This window comes from Lagenorhynchus albirostris, chromosome 5 (assembly GCF_949774975.1).
Source record: "Lagenorhynchus albirostris chromosome 5, mLagAlb1.1, whole genome shotgun sequence".
NCBI lineage: Eukaryota > Metazoa > Chordata > Mammalia > Artiodactyla > Delphinidae > Lagenorhynchus > Lagenorhynchus albirostris.
Window position 1 is genome coordinate 144535774 of NC_083099.1, and position 21135 is coordinate 144556908.

The 21135-nt window shown below is 64.1% G+C and overlaps 1 protein-coding gene across 3 annotated transcripts in view; it reads left to right on the forward strand.

Annotated features, from left to right (window-relative positions):
* The first annotated feature begins 315 nt into the window (after positions 1 to 315).
* COL18A1 (collagen type XVIII alpha 1 chain) overlaps positions 316 to 21135 on the forward strand; it is a 94914-nt gene continuing 74094 nt past the window's right edge. For 2 of the 3 annotated variants that reach the window (XM_060151097.1, XM_060151098.1), the window contains exons 1-2: positions 316 to 575; positions 1062 to 1156. In XM_060151097.1, the coding sequence (XP_060007080.1) occupies positions 331 to 575; positions 1062 to 1156 (340 nt within the window). In that variant the 5' untranslated portion in view covers positions 316 to 330. Of the gene's footprint in view, positions 576 to 843; positions 961 to 1061; positions 1157 to 21135 lie in introns of those variants that run through there. The other variant, XM_060151099.1, reaches the window with a different exon arrangement.

The following is a 21135-nucleotide window of genomic DNA, read 5'->3' on the forward strand; positions in this document are numbered from 1 at the left end:
TCTGAGGAGTGGACCCCTTTCACAGCTGCCTGGAGGAAGGAGCTGGGACCTGAGGTCAGGCGGTCAGCTGGGGGGTGGGGAGCAGTGGCCTGCGGAAATGGAAAGGGCCGGACAGAACAGAACTCCCAGAGCTGCGGGGTGGCGGGGCGGGGGGGCGGGGGGGAGGCAGCTGGACCTCCAGCAGGGGGAGGGGCCTCCTGGGCCAGGTCTCGGAGGCAGGGGCGCAGGGCCCATCCCCTGGGGGGTTTCAGGAGTGCGCACAAGGTAGGGAGTGGGCCGTGGGGAACGCGACCCTCCTGGGCCCCAAGCCCGTGGAAGCAGCGAGGCCTGATGGGCCGCCACGACGCGGCCAAGGCGCCCACGAGGCTGGGCAGGGGAAGCCCGGCTCCCCTTTCCTCCATCCGTCGCCCCCGGCGAGGAACTTCTTTGTTTAAATCGCCCGCCTTCCTGCTGCCCCATCGGACTCGGGGCCTGAGGACGAATCCCCTGGTTACGGTCACCTTCCCAAAGAGACGCCGGGCTGGACACACTGCGTGTCCCTGGACCTTGCCCCGGTTTGCAGCCCGAGACCTCAGGTGACGCCTTGGGCAGCGGCTGGGGCAGCTTTTCCTGAGGCGGGGGCTGGGGCCGGCCACGCTGCCTGGGTACTGGGGGTCGGGGGAGAAACATTGCGGCTGCAACGCAGGGGTGCTAGGACCCGGGGAGCGGCCCATGGTCGGGTTCCGGGTCCGCACCCGGCTCCGCGCAGGGTTTACTCCGCGCCAGGCCCTGCCCCCTGCCCGGCCCCCTTCCCGCCCACTGCCCTGGCCCGTCCTGCCCCCTGACCAGCTCCGCCCCGCCCGCCCGCCCTCCGCCTGGTCCCGGCGGCGGTCAGAGCGCGGCCGGCCGAGCCGGGGCACCGCGGCGGAGGCGCAGCATCCCGCGGCACAGACGGTCCGGCCCGCCTAGCATGGCGCCGAGGTGCGGGCCGCGCAGTGCCGAGGACGGGCGGGGGCAGCGGGGGCTCACGGGCGGGGGACGGGGGCGCGCGCGCTACCCTAACGTGTGGCCTGTGCCCACAGGTGGCCCTGGCTGCGACCGCGGCGGCGGCGCCTCCTGGACTTGCTCGCCCCCGTGGTCCTGCTGCTTGGGGTCAGCGCGGCGTCCGCAGAGCCAGGTAAGACCAGCGGGGACGCGAGAGTGCTCGCACCTGGCCCGCCCGCCTCCGGCCGCACTTTGTGCGGGTCTCTGGCAGGTCCCAGGCGGCGACGTCCTCACACCAGTCCGTCTCGGCTACGGTCCCGGGAGGCGGCCCCGGCTCTACCCACGCGCGCAGGTGGCCCGCGGGCGGCGGTCGGTGGGTGGACGGAGTCGGGCCGGGGCCGTGTGCCCGAGCGTCCCGCGACGGCCATTCATTCCTCGACTGCGGGGTTTCGCGCCACCTGGGCGCTCCCGGGACTCGGGGAGCGGGCCGGGCTGGGGATGGTGCGGGCCAGCTGCGTCCTGAGAACCTCGTGTCGTGACCAAATTTCGGCGACTCTGCGGGGAAGTTGGTGCGCTCGACGGACAGCGCTGCGGGCCGAGGGCCAGTGAGGTCCCGGAGCCGAGGTCGTGGTGACGGCCGTTACACGCGCGGTGGCTCGGAGACGCCCGGGCATCCGAAGCCTGACCGCGGGCCTGTGTCGCCGTCACCGGCTTGGTGCCTCCCAGCGCCTCTGGGCCCCAGCGTAACCGCGCGCGGAGTCCAGCAGGTCTCGGGGAGGACAGTGCGGTGCGGGGCGCAGCCGTGTTGTTTCTAACCTGTTGAGGCAAAACTGCCCAGGTTTCCCCAGGGCCAGCCTTTGTGCGCCGCCCCGGCCGCCAGGCCTCTGCCCCCGCGTCCGCCGCGGTGTCGGGTTGCGCGCGGTCCCTTTGATGCGGCAGAGCGCCGAGCAGCCGCCGGGAGAACAATGCGCAGGGGTCCGTTGTTTGGCGGCGCCCGGCCGCCGCTGCTCCCGCGTGGACCGCAAACTGTGGTCGGGAAGGCCGTTCTGACCGCGCTGAAACTTCCTCTGCCCCCAGCTCCTGGGACCCCATTCCCAACCACGTGGCGGCCCAGGTCCTCTTCCCAACCGGCCCAGCAAAGGCCCGGGAGGAGCCGGTGGAGGTGCCAGGCCCGAGGGGAGCCCCCGCCCCCGCCCCCAAAGCGTAGGTGCTTTATCACAGGTGGAAATAGACAGCCTGCCCTGACGTCCGTCCCGGGCAGCCGGCTCCCCGCGGCCACAGTGCTCGCTGTGGTCAGCACAGCGGTCACCTGCTGCCGCAGCTGGGGGGCGGGGCGGGGCGGGGGTGTCGCTGGAGGGAAGTGTCCTGGGGGGAGCCATAGTAATTTGTTTCATTGTTTCCAGTCGGCTTGGTCATCAGGTTAAAGGGCAGCACAGACCTTTTAAAAAGTAATCACTTTGTAAATAGATGTGCGGAAAGCACCTGTCTGTAGTGTAGCAGATAACTCCTCGGGTATTTGGGTTAACTCTGGGGGCGGGGGTGGGGGGCATTTAGGGAGTGTGTGTCCTTATAGGGTTCTGTGGTCCCCGGGGTTCCTGGGGTTCTTATGACTGCCCGGGACCACATCGTGGCTTCAGGGGCCATCCCCTCAGACATGTGCAGGAATGTGTAAGCCTGAAGGCTCTTTTATGATTATGTCTAGTCGGGAAAGGGAAGGACACTGAGGCATCCACAGTCCAGCTTGTGAAACTTTGTAATCAGGGAGAGGAAGTCAAGGGTGTTGACTTTGAGCCTCAGAGAAGAAGAAATAAAATGCTGTGTTCGGGAGCTTGGGTGAGATGAGATCTCTAGGTGTTCAAGTTAATGCAGGCTCTGGGGGCGGTGGGTGGCAGAGTGACGGTTCAAGAAATGGTGTTTTTTTTTTTTCAATTTATTTATTTTATGTATTTATTTTTGACTGCATTGGGTCTTTGTTGCTGCACGCGGGCTTTCTCTAGTTGCGGTGAGCGGGGGCTACTCTTCCTTGCAGTGCACGGGCTTCTCATTGCGGTGGCTTCTCTTGTTGCGGAGCAGGGTCTGTAGGCGCGCGGGCTTCAGTAGTTGTCGCATGCGGGCTCAGTACTGTGGCTCGCGGACTCTAGAGCGCAGGCTCAGTAGTTGTGGCGCACGGGCTTAGCCGCTCCGCGGCATGTGGGATCTTCCCGGACCAGGGCTCGAACCCGTGTCCCCTGCATTGGCAGGCGGATTCTTAACCACTGCCCCACCGGGGAAGCCCGAGAAATGGTGTGCTTTATCTTGTGTCCCGCCGTGTGGCTGCAGTGGGTTTGCCGTGGTCTCAGGTCGCCGGAGGAAGGGAGCCCCTTGCGAGGTGCCTAACAGAATGTGCTCTTGTTCCCTGGAGCATAAAAGCAGGAACCAGCCTCAGCGGGGCTGTGTGCCGCCCACCCCTCCCCCGTGCTGGGAGAACACAGGCTCCTTTCCCTGCTGGGACCAAGTCCCCTTGGAATGGGATCATAATTGCCCCTCTAGATGTTGGAGAAGAGCAAAGGTATGTGAACGCCTGACTTAGCAGGGGCTCAATTTGTTCTAGAAACGCTTCAGAATTACCCTTGGGAGTCAAAAACTTAAGCCCCGTTTGCCGATTTGAACATTTTTTCTGACCCCAAATGATGCATTTTCCCAAGTCTGTCTCTGTGCTGTACTTGACCAAAAAAATAAATAAATAACGACTTTTGCTGTTTTGTTTAAGCTTTTGGTCGCTGTCATTCTGATGCTCTTGAATGGCATCGTGTGTTTTCCCCCAGAGCCAGAGACCTGGTGGGACCTTGGCTGGGCGGGCTCACGAGCCTGGGGGCTCAGCGCTACCTGCGGTCCCCTCTCCCGGAAGAAGTACCGGAGTCACACGTGCCAAGGTGGCGTCTGCCCATGGGTCATCCTTCAGGGCCGAGGAAGGAGGACCTCGCCCTGTGGACATTTGCAGGATGCCGTGGCCACGCCAGAGCCCTGGGCTTTGAGTCGCCTTGTCTCCGGCCCCTCCCACAGGGGACTTCGCGCTCAGGCTCTGTCAGCTCCCCGCACACCCCAACCCCCAGAGCCGCGTGTCCCACCCTTTCTCACCACTAGGGCCTATCAGTGGGTCCAGGTCTCCGCCGATGGCCGTGGCCCTCCCTCCCCCCAGCTCCCTGGGTGGGCCTGCAGGGTTTAGGCTTGACAGGACACGGCCAAGACCCTGTGGGTCCCCGAGTCCGGGGGTGTCTGTCATCCTGGGGTTCACAGGCACCTGGGTAAGGGATCTAAGCGGAGGGAAGGCACTTTTGTCCAAGGCAGGCTCGTTTGGAGGGGCAGCACAGATGGGGAGTCTTCAGGGTTCAGGAATAAGACCTCTGAGGTAGTCTTGAATTTCAGCAGAACTTGTTTTTCAAGGCGCTCTTGTTTTCCTTTAGAAGAAGGAGGAGGGGAGGGTCCTTGCAAAGAAACCTAGAAGGAGGGAAACTGACTCCTGAGCTGTCCAGAGCTCGAGGGGCCTAGAGAGCCGGCCCCGCCCGCCCTGCTTCACCCTGAAAATGCAGCTGCGCGTGCGCTCAGTGAATGCACACACACACACACGTGTGCACACACACACACACACGTGCATACACAGATGTACACACGTGCACATCCATGCACACGCTCGCTCTCTCCCCACCAGAGTGCCTGGTCTGTCTTCAGCTGGGTTGTTGAAAACGTCCTGGCGCTCCGTGGGTGACGGAATGGGACAAGACCCGTCTTCTGACACGACGGCCAGCGGGCTTCCTTCCCTCGTGGCCTGAGCACTGCGGGGAAGGGCCGGTCAGTGGGGGGGGGGGGTGAGGGGCAGGCGGTCTTGCTGCAGCCGTGGCTGGTCAGCCCCCAGGCCCGGCTGTCTGCGGTGGCTGGTCTGTGCCCCACGGCACAGGCCCGTGTGCAGTCCTGGGCGAGGCATGCCCCCCTGCCCCGTGCCGGCGAGGGTCGGACCACAGATGGTACACTCGAATCTCTGCTCGGAGGCTTGGAGGCTCTGGGTTAGCTGTCCTCTGACAGAGAACCCCGAAACGGCGGCCCCTCTCCCCAGAGCACAGCTGGCCAGGCACCAACTGACGGACGTCTGGGTAGAAGGTGGACGTTGCAGGATGTGATGTGTGAAACTACCCGAAACCTCATGCTGGAGGTGGGTAGAAGGTGGACGTCGCAGGATGTGACATGTGAAACTACCCGAAACCTCATGCTGGAGGTGGGTAGAAGGTGGACGTCGCAGGATGTGACATGTGAAACTACCCGAAACCGCATGCTGGAGGTGGGTAGAAGGTGGACGTCGCAGGATGTGACATGTGAAACTACCTGAAACCTCATGCTGGAGGTGGGTAGAAGGTGGACATTGCCGGATGTGACATGAGAAACTACCCGAAACCTCATGCTGTTGGCGGGAGGGAGGGATAAATGATTGGGAAAATGAAAATAGATGTTTGGCACGCTCATAAGATGATTGCGTTTGATACATTTTGACGGCAGGGGCCCAGGACAGCGAGAGCGCCGTGGGAGATGCCTGCAGTGCGCCCTGGCCCACAGCTCTGCCCCCTCGCCAGGTCACGTGGCTTCTCTGCACCCCACGCCTCCCACCCCTGATGGCTTAGGGTCTGGGATGAGCTCTCTGCCAGCCCCAGCTCCTTCCCAGGAAGGCCTGGGCCTCTGAGCCCCTCCCTGCCCCCCTGCCAGTCCTGGGAGGAGCACTGGGGCGGTGGGCGCTGCCTTGGTTTCCTGCTCTGACCCGGGGCGGGGACAGCCCCTCCCCATCCCGGGTGCCCCTAGCAGCAGGTGGTTGCGTTGTGAAGCCCCTCACAGCGCCCGTGTGTGACGTGCCCGGTGTTCGATGCTGCTCGTGGAATCTCAACACGTGTCCGGGACCTTGTACCGTCCACTGCATCCCTCGGCGATGCTTGGTGGAGACAGGGAGCTTTCTCTGTCCTGCTCCCCAGCACTGCCCGGTGCCGGCAGGGTGTGGCTGGGTGACTTGGGCTGGCCCCTGGGGTCATGTTTTCGATTGGCGGGTCTGGGCCGTGCAGAACGGCTGTCAGAAGGAGCTTTAGATCACGGATGCGCTGAGTCAGATGAAATTTGGGGGCCGCAGGGCAGTGTCTGTGCTCCGCCTGCCAACCTGCAGGGGCGTGTCCTACCCCCGCCCCAGCTTCTCTGGCAGAGGAGACAAGTCCCGGCACGGCCTCCTGGCTGTCTTCAGCGAGTGCCCAGGAAGCAGGACTTGTTCACAGGCCGGTACACCTTTCTGGAATTCCATGCTGGCAGACGGGGACATTCCCGGGCTGACACACCGTGACGAGGCCGGTGGCACAGGGCAGGGGCACCCAGCGCTGAGCTGGGGTGATGGGTGGGGCTCTTGGCCACCCTTGGTTTCTGGAAGACCAAGAGGCTCAGGGGTGGGTCCAGCTGGCCCAGGCACTGGCCACGGGTCACGGTTGACCTTGACAGGGTGTTTCCCCACAAAGGACATGAGACCAGAGCCAGAGGCTCAGGGAGGAGGCTGCAGGGCGAGGGGATGGAGCCTGTGTGACCAGAGCTTGGTGGTGGGTTACAGTGGCAGGGCCTGAACGGGAACTGCAGAGACCACGTACGTGCTTTTGACGGATTGGTGGTGGTGGTTTCCGTGGAGCCCGGACGGAACATCTGCAGATACTGCGTGTTACTGATTTGTGTTTTTAGTCATTCAGTCATTCATGTAATTTTGGTCCGAAGTCTTCGTTTCTACTTTTTGCACTGTTCCTTGAGTAGATTCAGAGTTAGGCACGGTCAGGCCTCCTTGTTTTGCATCCAAGCTCAGAAATCTTGGAGACGGTACCAGGCTCCGGCAGCTGGGTCTCCTGTTTGCACAGAACCTGCTAGCACAGGCTGTTCTTAGCACGAGAGGCGCCCTTCTGCTTTGGGGAGACTTGAGCCGATGTGAAAGCGGTGCCTGGAGGGCACGTCCCAGCAGCGGTTGAACTGCATCTTGGTGCCCACCGTGCGAAAAAGTAAGCTTCTCTCGTCCTGGGAACGGGGAGGGCCCGGGGAAGAGCACCGACCCAGCTGCTGGGAGCTGGAGGCCGAATGCATCTCTGCTGGGGCCCGAGTCCAGAGCCCCCACGGCCTGTAGGGCGAAGGGACACCTTTCTTCCCCGTTTCCATTTAGGCAACCAGGGGACGTCATCTTGGAAGGGAAACCGTGATCTGTGTGGATGAGGCTGCTTTGACAGTGTGACGCGGGAAGATTCTCCCCCTCCCCTTGCAGTCGGGAGGGCAGGGCCGTGGGAGGAGGGGGTGATGTTCCTAATGCAGGGTGGGCCTGAGCCCCTGAGGTGGGCCTGCCTGCCCCTGAGCTCCCCTGGACCAGCCCGTTGGCCCACGGAGCCAGGGTCTCCTCCAAGCTGGGGTTTCTGCATCTGGGGCCGGGGGTCGGGGTTCGCGTTAGAGGAGAGCTTGGGAAGGCCTTCCTCTCGCCCCGGCTGGTCCGGGGCTGGGAGGCGGTGGGTGGTGAACCCAGCCACCTGGCCCCTTGGTCCATTAACCTCCTCTTTCCTGAGTCGTTTTTGAGCCCCTCTGTTTGCGCCCTGCTTGCCCCAAACAGGAGGGTGCACAGCAGTGCCCCTGGGTGACCGTTATCTCCCCAGCAGGCCGAGAGCATCCACTCTGGGGTCTGGGCTTATCTGGGGAGGCCCCATGGCAGTGCTGGGGCTGAGTGCGGAGGGGGCTGTGTGTGGGACCTTCGGGAGGTGGTGGACATCCCTCCGGATGGATATTAGTTCCGTGCAGCTTTTCAGTCCAAACCGCCAGGGCTGGGCACTGTCACTTTGAAAATCCTGCTAATCTGATCGATGGAGAAATACCACTCTGTGCTCTGTTCTGTGAGTTTCCGTCCAGCGAGGGCGCAGGTTCTGGAGTGTTCCTTGGCCTTTGCTCTCTCCTTCTGCTCTGACATCCATCCTCCGTCTGTGCGCTGTCGTCCTCCTTGTCATGCCTGCCTGTGGTGTCACCTCCTGGGGGGCACGTTTGGCATATTTTCTAGTGTGTGGGCAGGCTTTAATTGGGAACGTGAAATTTCGAAAGCAGGGTGTTGTTTTTTTCCCTTATTTTTATGGCCTTTTCCTGTAGAGGTAGGACACGCGTGACGATCACGGCTCAGGGACAGCGGCCTGGGCTTATCTGCGTTGCAGGGGTGATGCGGGGGTCGTGAGAATTCAGAGAGGGAAACTGCGCGCGCCAGCAGGCAGAGTGCTGGGGGGCCACGTGCTGCATGTGGCTCTTAGTTTCTTTACTTGGCTTTGGTGGGCGTGGAGTTAGAGCTAGTGCTTGCAGAAAACAAGTATGGAGTCACTGAATCGTGGTCTATTGCCGCTGGCTGGCAGCCTGGCTGGCCACTTTGTGTTTGTGGATGGGACGCCATCTGCCATGTGGGTTGAGAGCCCAGGCTCCAGGTTTTAGCTCCAGCTTTGCTTCTGAGCGCTGTGTGACCTTTGGCAGATCCCTCACCGTCTCTGTGCCTCTGGTCTGTAAAGTGGGGAGGGCAGTGGGGCTCTGTGGGACTGAATAGGGCATTCCTGCAGGGAGCTTCCTGGGATGTGTCCTGACGGCTCCTCCTTGGGCTCTGGGGACACCGTCGGGGATGGCCTAAGCCACCCGTCAGGGCGGGGCCTGGAAGGAGGGCCTGGTGAGCACCAAGAGCAGGAAGTGGGTCCTCGTGACCGGAACAGTTTCTGTGCTTCTTACTTGGCCGTGGGCTGCGCCTGCTAAGACCATCGTGTGTTTTAGACAAAGCGGCCCACTCACGCCCGCCGCTCCGAAGTCCTGCAAGTGTTCTGGGCCTGGGCGCCCGCGTGGTCTCGCCCACCCACGTGTCCCGTGGGGGTGATCCCGGGATCGCAGACCTGCCTCCGCCTGCTGGATCTTGTCCCGAGGCTGCTATAGTTCGAAAAACGCTCCCACTGAGATTCCGCGGAGCCTCTTGCTCTGTGCAGCCAGGCCGGTTCCCGGGCTTCCCGCATTGAGGCCCCGTCTGTGCTGGGAATCTGAGCTCAGCCTGATGGGGCGTCTGTCGTCCGGGCAGTGCTTGCTCAGAGGACAACAGACGGGGCGGCGTCCTTTCTGTCCTCTGTAACCCCAGCCTTCCAACCAGAACGAAGGGAAGCCACCCTTGATCCCGTGCACGCTCACCTTCGGGGTCTCCCCACCTGGGGTAGACCTGCTCCCTCGCCAGCGGCTCTACCCCAGGCCGCCAGGCACCCCCACAGGCCCAGCTCAGACCCTCCTTCCCCTCCACACACGGCCGAGGGCTTTGAAAGGCAGGCCCCCCGGGAGAGGGCGCAGCCAGCCCATGGGTGGAGCCGGGAGAAGGTTTTTCTACCATAAATGATCATTTCAACTAGACAGCTTTCCTTCTGCCGCCCTCGGCGTGTCCACACCTGGCCCTGAGCCACCTCTGCTCCTGTCCTCTTGGCCCCCGGAGGAGAGCACGGCCCTTTCTGAGCCCAGATGCCCCTGCAGGGCCCGGCCCTCCTGCCCCACTTCAAGCTTCCGGCTGTCACTTTCTGGCTCGCTTCTCCTCACTTCCCCAAGGCTGACCCAGGGCTGCGGGCTTGCCATGCTTCCGCACCGGCGGGTAGCGTTGGCAGCGGCTTCTGCGTGTCTTGGGTCCTCCCATCTTGGCCTTGTCCCCCGTGGCACCGGGGAACCCATCTTGTTCCAGGTCACAGGTGTCCTTGGGGTAGCCAGGACCTTCCTGTTTTCTGGCTAACGTGGGCCTCCATCCCCAGGGGACTCGGGCCCGGCTGGCGCTGACTCGGAATCTGCGATGCTCTGCTGTTCCTTCTTTCATGACCTTATATTGTGGCAATAGTTAAGAATGCCGTGGAGGCTCAGAAACCAGAAGGAAAAGCACCCGTTCCAACGCAGCCTTTACTGTCAGTGTGGGGGAAATGGGACACCTTAAACGGACCCGGGCTGCCCTCCCTGCTGACTCCACTCCCGGCCTGTGTGGACGGCCCCTCTGGGTGCGGAAGCTTCAGGGCCCCCCGGAGAGCCAGCCGCAAGCGGGTCTGCTTCCCAGATGGGAACACATCCCCACCCCACCGCCCACTCCTGGGCGGCGCGCTGGCCTCCCAAGCGCCTGACTGCCCCCCATTTGAGACCCTAGACAACCCCACCTCCCAGCGTTGAAACGTTTTCTTCCCGTGGCATATGGTCTGCTGAACGTCAGCCCCCAAGGCCTCGCCGTCCTGATCCACAGGGCCGTGAACGCTGCTTTACGCGGTAAAGAGGGCTTCGGGTGGGATGAGGCTCTTGAGCTGTGGAGATAACCCTGGATTATCCGGGTGGGCCTACATGTAATCCTACGTCCTAAGAAGGGATGAGGGAGGCCAGAGGGTCAGGTCAGAACAAGGAGACGTGGCGATGGAAGCAAAGGTTGAGGGAGAGATTGGAATACAGGAAGGGGCTACGAGCCTAGGAACACAGGCGGCTTCTAGATGCTGGAACCGGGGGACTGGGTCCTCCCTGGGGCCCCCGGAAAGGAGCACAGTCGTGCCGACACCTGGGATTTAGGCCTCTGGCCTCCAGAACTGTGGAGCGCAGCTCGTGTGGTTTCCAGCCCCTGACTTTGGGGTCATTTGCTCCAGCAGCTGCAGGACACTGGCCAGTGTGTGGCTAGGTCAGTGGCAGGGGTGGAGTCGTGGTGACGCAAATCCTCTCGTTGGAAAAGTGCTGCTTCTCCACAGTGTGAAACCTCTGATACGTTCGAAGGCCTTGGGACACCCACGCCCTGTACAGGGCCCCTGAGTGCCCTTCCTGACCCCCAAGTCCCGAGGGTCGACTCCCCGTCCTGCGCACCCAGCACCCTGGGCTGGGGACTCTCTGTGGAGAGGTTAGAGGGGCCCCCATCCTAGGAACCTCTTAGAGCTCAGCGGGACCCCATTCTCAGGCCCCAGAATGACCTCCGCGTGTCCCCGGGTGGCGCCTTGAACGGGGGAGGGAGGCGGGCGGACAGAGGGCAGGTGAGCGGGGCCGGGGCAGACGCTGGGCCGCTCGAGAGTGCCTGGAAGGGCCTGTGGGCAAGGGGACTGTGTGTGTGGGGTCTGTCCTGGGACTGTCTCCGGCAGGGCCCCCGCAGGGCAGGGGCGGGTGTTATCGTCCACAAGGTTGGACAGCAGCCCGCTCTGTTCTGTTTTTGGAGAATGAGGCAAATGGCACAGGATCACATTCCCAGCGAGCGCCAGTTCTGCCCAGTGTCCTGGCGTGTCGCAGAAAGCGTTTATAAAGTAAGGCGGACCAGTTGCTGAGCAGGTGGACGGTACTCAGTACCAGTGCCTGTCAGCCTCCAGCCGTCTTAGGTACTGGCTGGACCTTCAGTTATCTGAGTGCTGGGTGGACCTTCAGTTATCCGGATGCTGGGTGGACCTTCAATTATCCAGATGCCAGGTGGACCTTCAGTTATCCGAGGTGGACCTTCAGTTATCCAGGTGCCGGGTGGGCCTTCAGTTATCTGAGGTGGACTTCAGTTATCCGGGTGCTAGGTGGACCTTCAGTTATCCGGACGCCGGGTGGACCTTCAGTTATCCAGGGACTGGGTGGGCCTTCAGTTATCCGAGGTGGACCTTCAGTTATCCGGTGCTGGGCGGACCTTCAGTTATCCGAGGTGGACCTTCAGTTATCTGTGCCAAGAGACTCGATGGCCGGTGGGAACTGGTGGCCAGACTTGCTTCACTGGCCCATCTGTGAGGTGGCTCCTGACGTGCAAACTGCATCTTCATTTGCCTTCACGTACTGGGTGTTGTCACCTCTCCTCCGGCACAGGGGCCTTTCTCAGATCTCACACACTCAGAGAGAGCAGGGACGTCTGCGCAGGGCGTGTGGCTGAGCTCAGCCTGGCTCCTGCAGGCCTGGCTTTGTACCTTCTGGATGGCCAGAGACGGAGCCCAGGGTGGTAGGCAGCCAGGAGCGGTTGGGGGCCGTGCCCAGGACCCTTGGGTGCAGTTTGCTCTGTTCCCATCCCCTGACTCCCAGAAGTGGATGGCCCCCCGCCTCAGGTCCTCCGTAGGCCATCTCAGGAGTGGCCAGGGCTGGCCCAGCCCAAAGGTCACTTCCTCAGGGGACTCTGCGGGGATGCTGCGCAGCTCCTCTCCAGGGTCATGGGACAGAGGAGGGGCAGGGCGCACGTCTCTGCTTGGATTCAGAAATCCAGGGCCTTTGGTGGCAGCGTCGTCCATCACGGCTGGTCACCTTGGTCTGTTCAGTCCCAGCTGAAGACCCTGCTCACCAGGTCTCAGTGCAGGTTGTACTGGGTTTTGAATCCTAACTAGCTAGTAGACAGTGGGGAGCTGAATTCTAAAGCCGCAGCCCTCACCTGCCCACTGGATTGGAAACCAGCCCCGCCCCCCATCCTCGTTTCCCCAGTTACACGCGAGCATCCCTTGGGAACGATCCAGGAGGGGCGCCGTCTCACTCTGAGCTTCAGGTGTTTGGAAGCGTCTGCTTTGACCTTTGCCCTTCTCTTCTACAGAAACAACCTCGTGCCTTAACGTGGTTTTACTACAGGGCCTCTCGGAGTGCTAAGGAGTCTCCCCGTCGTCCTGGCTCAGGACGTGCATGTTGGGGAACCACTTCTTAAAGGGCAGCCTGGGCCTGAGCTTCTGGAGACCGGGTCACGGAGATGGGGGTGGGATCCGCGGAGACCCCCTCCTCGTGCCGCGGTGTCCCGAGCGGACTTCGCCCTATCAGCGGTGACGGCCACTCGCTGTGACTGCCCGAGCTTCGGGGCACCGTGTTCTCTTTCCCTGTGCCTGCTAACCAGCCCCCCGGATGCCCCCACACGCCCTTCCGTGTGCCGGGGCCTGGGGTCCCTGTGGCCTCATTCTTGGGTGTCCTTGTTCTCCCCTGTGGTTCACGGCTCTGGGTCCCGGCCCGGCCGCCCCCAAGGGGTCTGGGCTGTGCGTCCTGCGCCCCGCCGTCCCTCTGCTCCTTCTTAGAGGTCAACATGCTGACCCTGCCGTTTCGTGAGCCCCGGCTCACCCAGGACATGGGCGGGAAGACGCCGCACAGGCCGCGGTGTAACCTGCTCTCAGCTAAAGCTGTCCCCCTGTAAGTTGTGGTTGCGTCGGCCCGGGTGAAGCCACACCACCTCCACCCCGGCCTGCGTCACACCCGAGGCCAGGTCGAGGTGCCGCTTCGTGGCCTGTGCCGTTCCCGGGCCGGGGGCTGCCTGTGAGGCGGGGGGACGCTCATGATGGGAGGCGGGGCTCCGGCTTCCGGCGTTGGGGGTGGCAGCTCACACCTGCTTGGGCCCCAGGTGGGTGCACTGGTGCAGGTTGCCCTGACTTCACGTTGCACCAGGCACAGGAGTTTCCCTCTCACGATTCACATCCCCTCCACCTCTGAGCTCTCTCATCGCTAATCGAGGACGCGAGGCCCCTCAGATGAAAGCCCCTTTGTGCACAGCCCGCAGCTGGCTCCGCCCTGGGCTGGCGCTCGCGGCCTGAGCAGGTGCAATGGCCCTCTCACCACAGGAATGTCCGCGCGAGGCACCGCGAACAGCTTCCTCCTTTATTCGTGCTATCAGCTCATGACGCTGCGATTTGGGTCCAATTCTATCTGGAGAAGGTCGTGCTGGGTTGCGTCTCCTCCTCGCTCGTATCCCAGCAACAGGATTACGGCTGGCGGGATGGCATTCCTGTAGCCCCGAGAGAGCGGGGTCCCAGTCCTCCACGCTCCAGAGCCTTCTGGGGCCAGCGGTGGGTGTGGGCAGGGAAGGCACTTGGACCCAGCTGCCCTAAGGCTACCAAGAGTTAGCGGTGCGGGACTCCTGGCCCCGGACCCAGGGGCCTCCATGGGGAGCCGTGCGTGGCCAGTTCCGTGGTCCTGCTGCACACTCCTGCCTTTTACCAGGAGGGGCAGGGCTGCCGGTGGTCCGCCTGTGCTTCTCAGCGTGCCCCCCACTCACCAAGCTGGAAGGCTGGCCCCTCTCTGTGGCTCCCGACGGGTTGCCCAGCGGCGTCTGCACTGGTGCCTACTCTGTGTGTGCCTATGTGGGTCCCGCTCAGCACACCCTAGGCTCCTTGAGGACAGACGGGCAGACGGAGGGCCTCTGGGCGAGACTGGACTTTGTCCCCGGAAGCGTTTGCAGTCCTGTTTCATCCTTGCTGAAATTTACAATCCTGTGCGCTCCGTGCCCCTTGCGAGGAGACCCGTGGCCCACATTCAAGGACCACCTGTGCCTCTGACCCCAGGAGTGACAGTGGGTGGGCCGAGCAGTAGGAATGGTCCCATCGCGGGGTCAGCAGTAGTCGGGCGGGAGGAAGAAGGAGGTGAGCCCAGTGAATGGGAGGTTGAGGTCCACTGTGTACAGAGCAGCAAGGTTGTGCTGCGGGAGGAAGAGCCCTGACTGCTTTACCTTGGAGCAGAGTTCCACACGGCCGGCAGGGCCTTCCTGCATCTCACTGTCCTTCTGGGGCCTCGGTCAGGGGACGCTCCCTCCTCCCGCTCTGTCGCACGGCCCCTGACACGGCCCGGAGGGGGCGAGGGGGGAGGGGTACAGGGTCCCGAGCACACCCTCCTTCTCGACCACAAGGCCGTGGGTGGAGGTTTGAGTGCCGCTCCCGTCTCTGGGCACCAGGTCCCTCCGCTCCTGATGGCGAGGCCAGTTTGCAGTTAGCAGATTCCAGAACTGCTCACGATGAGAAGCTAGAGTCTCTGCATGCGGCTTATTATGATTTCATTTGATTAGTAACAGCCCCTTCCGCCTGGCGATTCCTGCAGGCGCCTCCCACAGGGTTGGAAGGGGTGGGCGCGTGGCGGGGGTGACAGGTGGCGTCTTTGCTCCTGGCTGACCGAGGCTCATGTCATTTTAAGTTCGACCACGTGCGGGGGGTGCCTTCCTGACACGAAGCCCCAGGTACTGGGCAGCGACCGGTGGGCACTGGGGCTGGGAGGGCTGTCGAGATCTTGTGGGCACCGGACGCCAGGCACCTGCTTGTACTGGAGGAGCGAGAGCTCCACGCAAGTGTCCTCGGCTCCAAGGGCCCTGGGTCGCCGGCCCGTGGGGCTCCTGGGCGGCGGTGACCCTCACGCCCACGGTGGGGGGGGCCCGAGCCCACCCCACACTCGACTCGGCCCACACCTGCTTTCCTTCCGCCCGGACAGCACACACGCACAGGCTTACCCTGAGGTTTAACCGAGTGGCGCCCGCGCCCCAGGTCACCTCCTTGCAGGGTCGCGGCCACCATCCCCACTCCCCGCACACAGCTTCCTCCCGACCTGTCCAGCCGCCAACCTGCCCCTCGTCCTGCGGAGCCCGGGCAGGGGGGCCTTAGCTGGCCACTGGTCCGGCCCAACCCCCTCTCCCCAACCCTGTGTCCACCTGGAGGGAAGTGGCTACAGGCCCGTCCGGGCCCCCCACTCCCCGCTCCATGCCAGCCTCTCTGTGGCCTGGGAAGGAGATAGTGGGTCGTGGTCCAAGGGGCACTGGGACGGCCACCCCCAGGGGACACCCTCCTGTTTGACACCCTCCTTTGAATTTCCACCTGCTTCTCCTTCTACCCCTTCCCTGCCTGGTGGACCTCATCTACCCCCTGGACCCGACACCTGCACCTCCACTGCCCACTGCCCTGGGCATCAGTGTCTGCCTGCCACCCGCCCCCCCAGCACCTAACGTCATGCCTGGCACACAGCTGGGGCTGTAAATGCTTCCCAGATGCATGGATGGACTTTTGAGGCTTCGTGAGAATGACGGCTCGTGAATTTGGCCAGAGCGCACGGCTGGCCCTGCCTGAAGTCTTGGTGGTGCAGTTTCGCAGGGCGAGGGCCTGCCTTAGGTGCACAGTTACTGGGGATGCAGAGGCGTTCCTGCACCCACGGGTCACCAGGGGGTTTGCCCGCTCCTGTGCGGGCGTTGAAGGTGTGCGACGCTGGTAGCCGTGGAGCTGCAGGAATGGGAGAGAGACGCTGGAGCCTGCGGTCTGGCCTGGCTCCCCTCACTGGCTGGCCATCGCACTGGGTGCTGGTGTCAGCAGACGTGGAGCAGACGAGTGGGCCCTGCTGCAGGAGGCCACACAGCGCCGGGAGGAGCTCAGATGGCTGCCTCGGGGTGGTGAGGCTCACAGGCTCTCCCTGGCTGAAGGGCCGCCATCCCCACAGGGAGATGGGGGTCTGAGGGGGAGACCCCTCCATCCTGGAGGGCCGTTTCTAGGAGGTTCAAGAGACTTTAGGGGCCCTGGCGTGTGGCCAGCCGTGACTGCCACCTCTTCCTTGTCCTCAGGACAAATGGAGCTGGGAGGTGGGGTCACTGAGCCTCGGGTCTGACGAGGTCTTGCTGGGGCTGGGCACCTTCGAGAGCTTCCGTCTGTCCTGGGTGTCCCCAGGCGGGACGGAGCACGGGAGGCCAAGGCCGCAGACCGGCCTGGGCAGCCTGCCTCGCTGGGTGACCGTCAGTCGCCTTCTCTGAGTCCTGGTCGCCCAGGGGCAGCCCGGGGCAGCCCTCACTGCCGTGTGCACCCTGTCCCGGCCCTGCTGTGGGACCCGGTCAGCGCCGAGCTCCTCAGCACGAGCGCCCAGGCCCCCCTGAGCCCCTCCGCGCTTGTGGAGGAATGACTTCCTTCACCCCAGACGTACGGTCGGCAGCTGCGGCGGCAGCTTCCCTCCGGCCCCGGGGTCCCCAGGTTGAGCCAGCTCCTGGGAGCCGTCTGAGGGCCAGGCCTTGCAGTGCCGTCCCTGCGGGCAGCGGCCGGGTGCGCCCAGCGTCCCCAGCCCAGACGTTCCTGCCGCGCGTCTGATTTGGAGTCTAAGGTGGAGAACGCGCATGAGGCTTGAGAGGGTGGACGGAGGAGCCCCCCGTCCCCGCCGGGGTCTGAGTGCCTGGGGAGCCCACGTCCAGCCAGCCGTTCAGCGGCCTTCTGGCCGGAACCACCAGACACACTGCACTGGGCCTGGGGGAGCTGGGCTGCCCCTGCCACCCTGGTGGGGCAGCCCCGAGGGCCCGGCGCTGGCGCCATGGGGTCGGGAGAGAGTCTTCCGCCGGAGGACCCTGGTGGGCCGCCTCCTTGCCTGCGCGCCCGACGTGACACCTGCGGTAGCACAGCCAGCACCTTAGGGGACGGGGACGTCGATTCACACAGTGCTGAAGAGCACGCCCACACCCGCTGAGCGCCTCCGTACGGCGGGGGCCTGGCCGTTGCCGGGCGAGCACGCTCGGTGCTGCCCGTGGCGGGCCTGTCAGACTCGGGGAGTGGACACGAGGTCCCTCTCGCCGGGAGGCCCTGGAGTGGGTGGGGAGGTGGGCAGGCTGCCGGTCATCACGCCTGGTACCCAGCTCCGCCGTGCGTCCGCGGCAGGGCCCGGGCGAGCGTTCAGGGGACGCCGCAGCATGGTGACGGCCCGGGGCCAGCCCCGCGCTGGCCTGGAGTCCCCCGCAGAGTGTCACGGGACGGAAGGGACGCTCTGCTCCCATTCTCACTTCAGAATGTCCCCCCGTGTCTCGTGCTGCTGTGGCTGAGAGGGCTCGGGGGGGAGCTGTGGCAGAGGCCCCCGAGACCCGGTCCAAGGTGTGGATCGAGCCCCTCAGTTCAGGGGGCGCAGGGGGATTGCGGCTGCATGCCTGTGGTTTCCGTCCTGCACTTTGGAAGGGCAGGGCACGGTCCTCCACTCGCAGCTCCCTCTGTGGGGCCCGCCGCTCAGGCCCCCCCAGTCTCCTACAGGTGTGACGAGGCCCGAGGCTGTCTGTCCCCCTCCCCACCTGGTGACCTACCTGGTTCAGCTTGCCCCCGGGCAGCCCCCGGAGGGTCTCAGGTTACTGGCTCTCCCTCTACAGCCCACTGAAAACCCTGGCGTCACAGCAGGATCTCCAGGAGGTGGCTGGCGCCAGCCCAGGCCTGGGACACTGCCCAGTTCACAGGCGTCCCCGGTGGTGGCCTGGGCTGGGCCATCGGGTGGGCCCCGGTAGAACCCGTGCTGATTAAAACACTGACAGCAGCAAACCCGAAACTTCCCAGCGTCAGAGGCCGCAGATGGCTGCTTTCAGTTTTACTGTCGCTTTGGGAAGGAATTTAAACTGTGTGACCGTCGGCCTATTGATCATCACCTCGCGGGATCCCGTCCCTGCCTGTGGTTTCTCATTCTCTAAACCTCATTTTACTGCTGTCAGGATCCCTCCTGTGCTCTAATGCCTGACGGCACTGAGGGGGCCCGGGCAGGACTGGTTGGCACATGTGGGAGCTCGGCTGCCCCCAGGGGCCTCCTGCAGGGGCGAAGGCCCCCCGGGTGTGTCCTTCATCCCTGCCTTCCCCGGCTGTGGCCCTGGTCCGGGGAGCGTGCAGAGCTGGGGCTCCAGACGGGGCTCCAGACGTGGGGTGCCAGGAGGGAAACACCCCTGCCTGAGGACTTGGCGTGGGGTGACTGGGGGCCTCTGGGGAACGCCTGCTCCCCAAGTCATCCAGGAGGGCTCCTCCTAGGGCCTGAAGGACGTGGCTGTGCGCTGCTATGAACCTAGTTCTGTCTGACTTTAAACCCTGATAAATTAGAGAGACAGAGACAGAGAGGGGGAGAGAGAGAGAGGGGCGGGGGGAGAGGGAGGGAGCGCGCGCCTGAGGATCCAGCCCCAGGCCCAGGATTCCTGTTCGTCGACGCAGAAACACCAACATCAGAGCCCCCTGCGACTCCCGCGCGGGTGAAGCACCTGCTCCTGACCCAGAACGCCGTGGCGCATCGTCTGTGACCCTGTCGCCCCTTTAACCTGGACGAGAACTCGGGAGGGGCTGCGCACCAGTCCCCTTGGTTCTCCCGCCTTTCTGCAGGCGCCCTGCCCGGTGTAGAAGCCCTCAGCCCCCTTCAGAGGCCGGGCCGTCTGAGCGCCCGTCTCGGGGATCGTTTCATACCTCAAAACACGGAGCAGCTTCAGGAACAAGCACGCGGCCGACGCGAGCTGCTGTTGGGGTGACGGTCGAGGTGACTGGGGCACGAGGGAAGGGGCAGCCAGGGGAGCGGGACCACGGGCCATGTTTTCAGGGGAGGGGGTCCGTGACCCCCAGACACTGGGGAGCAGAGTTCCAGGTCCTCCCGCCCGAGCCTGTCCGGCCACTCTGGCCAGGCTGAGGGACGCAGGTGGGTGGCAGTGGGGTTGGGTGCCCATTCCTGCTGAGGCAAACCAGTGAGAAGCGGCTCTTAGGGCCCTGCCCAGGTCAGGCCCAGTGACTGTGTCAGGAAGGGCAGCGGGGGCAGCTGGTGGCTTTCGTTCCCCCCAGACCCCGAGGAGCCTGCAGGTGCCCTGGGAGCAGCAGGGGTGTTGGCTGCCCCCTGTGGACCGAGGTACGTGCCCCTGCGGATGTGGCCTTGTGCCCTCCGTCCCAGCGGAGGCGGGGACCCTGTGGACCGAGGTGCGTGCCCCTGAGGGTGTGGCCTTGTGCCCTCCGTCCCAGCTGGGGGGCTGGCCTCGAGGCGGCTGGCGAGGGCCCTGCGGCTTGGGCTCAGGGCTGCCTGCAGCCTTTAGGGTAGGGGTGTCCGGGCAGAGGCTTCCACAGCCAGATGGCCCTCGGGCTCCCCAGCCATGGGGGTCAGCGTCTGAGACGGTGAGGGTTGGGGCGGGGCTTGGCCTGGAGGGCGCGCCCTTCCCGCCTTTTCTGTGCACCAACTGTGCACGGGGCCCGGTGTGTTCCCTGCTGGATTTCAGGGGCCCACAAGCCTCCACGAACAGTCCCGAGTGGAGGTGTGTCTGAAACCGGGGCCGTTTCTGCAGGAGCCAGGGCTCCGGGCTCCTGGTGAGCCGCATGGGAGCCCCTGCCTGTCTGCTGGCCGCAGAGGTGACGTCCCTTGGGTGATAACTCTGGCAACCCTGGATTTAAGGCTGGGCTGCGGATTTGTGGGTTCCACTGTCTTCTTCCCTGGCTTGTCCTGTCCCCTGGCAGACACGCGCTGCTCAGGCCGACTCTGCCCGCCTCTTCACCGTGGCCAGCGGCCCCAGGGCTGCTGGCTGGCGGGGGAGGACCCCAGACCCTGGGAATTGCAGGGTCTCACCCACAGCCCCTGGTGGTGGAAGGAGCTGCCGAGGGCCGTGCAGGGAGCTCGGGGCTGAGCAGAGGTGGGGGGGTGTGATGGCCACTGAACACAGGTGTTCCTGAGCAAGCGGGTGTCCCGTCCTGCTGCCAGACAGTCCCTGAGGAGGAGAGCGCCCTTGCTTCATGAGACCTCTTCTTAAAGACCGTGAGTGTGTGCGTGTGCATGTGTGTGAACGCACGTGCATGTGTGTGTGCAGGTGCATGGGTGTGCGTGTGTGTGAGCGCAGGTGCATGGGTGTGTGCAGGTGCATGGGTGTGTGTGTGCACGTGCATGTGTGCACACGTGTGTGCGTTAATCGAGGCTCCTCTGGGTGGAGCACTGGTAGGGCCGGGTCTGCTGAACCTCCTGGGTGCTGTGTGACCATGTGGTGCCCCGAGTGGGGAATGGCTGAGCCTGTCGTCTTGATGTTTCCTCCCGTCTGCTTCCATCTCACTGGAGCTTTCACTTCAGAATGTCCCCCCACCCGCCGTCCCCATCCCTCTCCTTCCCATGTGTGCACACGTTCCCAGAGACTCGGGGCCCAGAGCCCCCTCCCGCCCGCGCCTTCTGGGCTGGACCCCAGGAGGCAGGTGCCCCTCGGTCACGGCAGCCCGAGGCACCTGGCTCCCCTGCCCTCTGCCGCAGTCAGAGCCCAGAGCCCACTGCGCCCACGCCACTGGGACGCTGCTTGGTGAGGGCGGTGCACCCTCTGGGTAGGGCCCCGCTTGCCCTGCCCCCACCCAGCGTGATCTCACCTGCCTGCCTGCGTGTCGGGGCCCCGCCGGCCGAGCCGGGCATGTCCGGGTGGAGCTGCCCACGTGCTAGCCACGTTGCACTGGCCCCTCTGCTGGACGGTGGGGTCTGAGCGGCCCGAGTCCCGCTAGAATCAGGGTTCTGATTTCCGCCTCCAGACACGCGGGCCCTGGCTTGTCTGCGCTCAGCTTGGGCCTCGGGGCCGGGCACCCCAGGGCTGACAGAGAAGCAGAGAGGGCACGGCCTCGGGGTGCAGGCTGGCACCTGGGCGATGAGCTCACGGCTGAGCAATGAGGCGCAGTGACTCAAGGCCCCGGGGGCCCCCAGGGGTTCTGGCCCCTCCGTGGC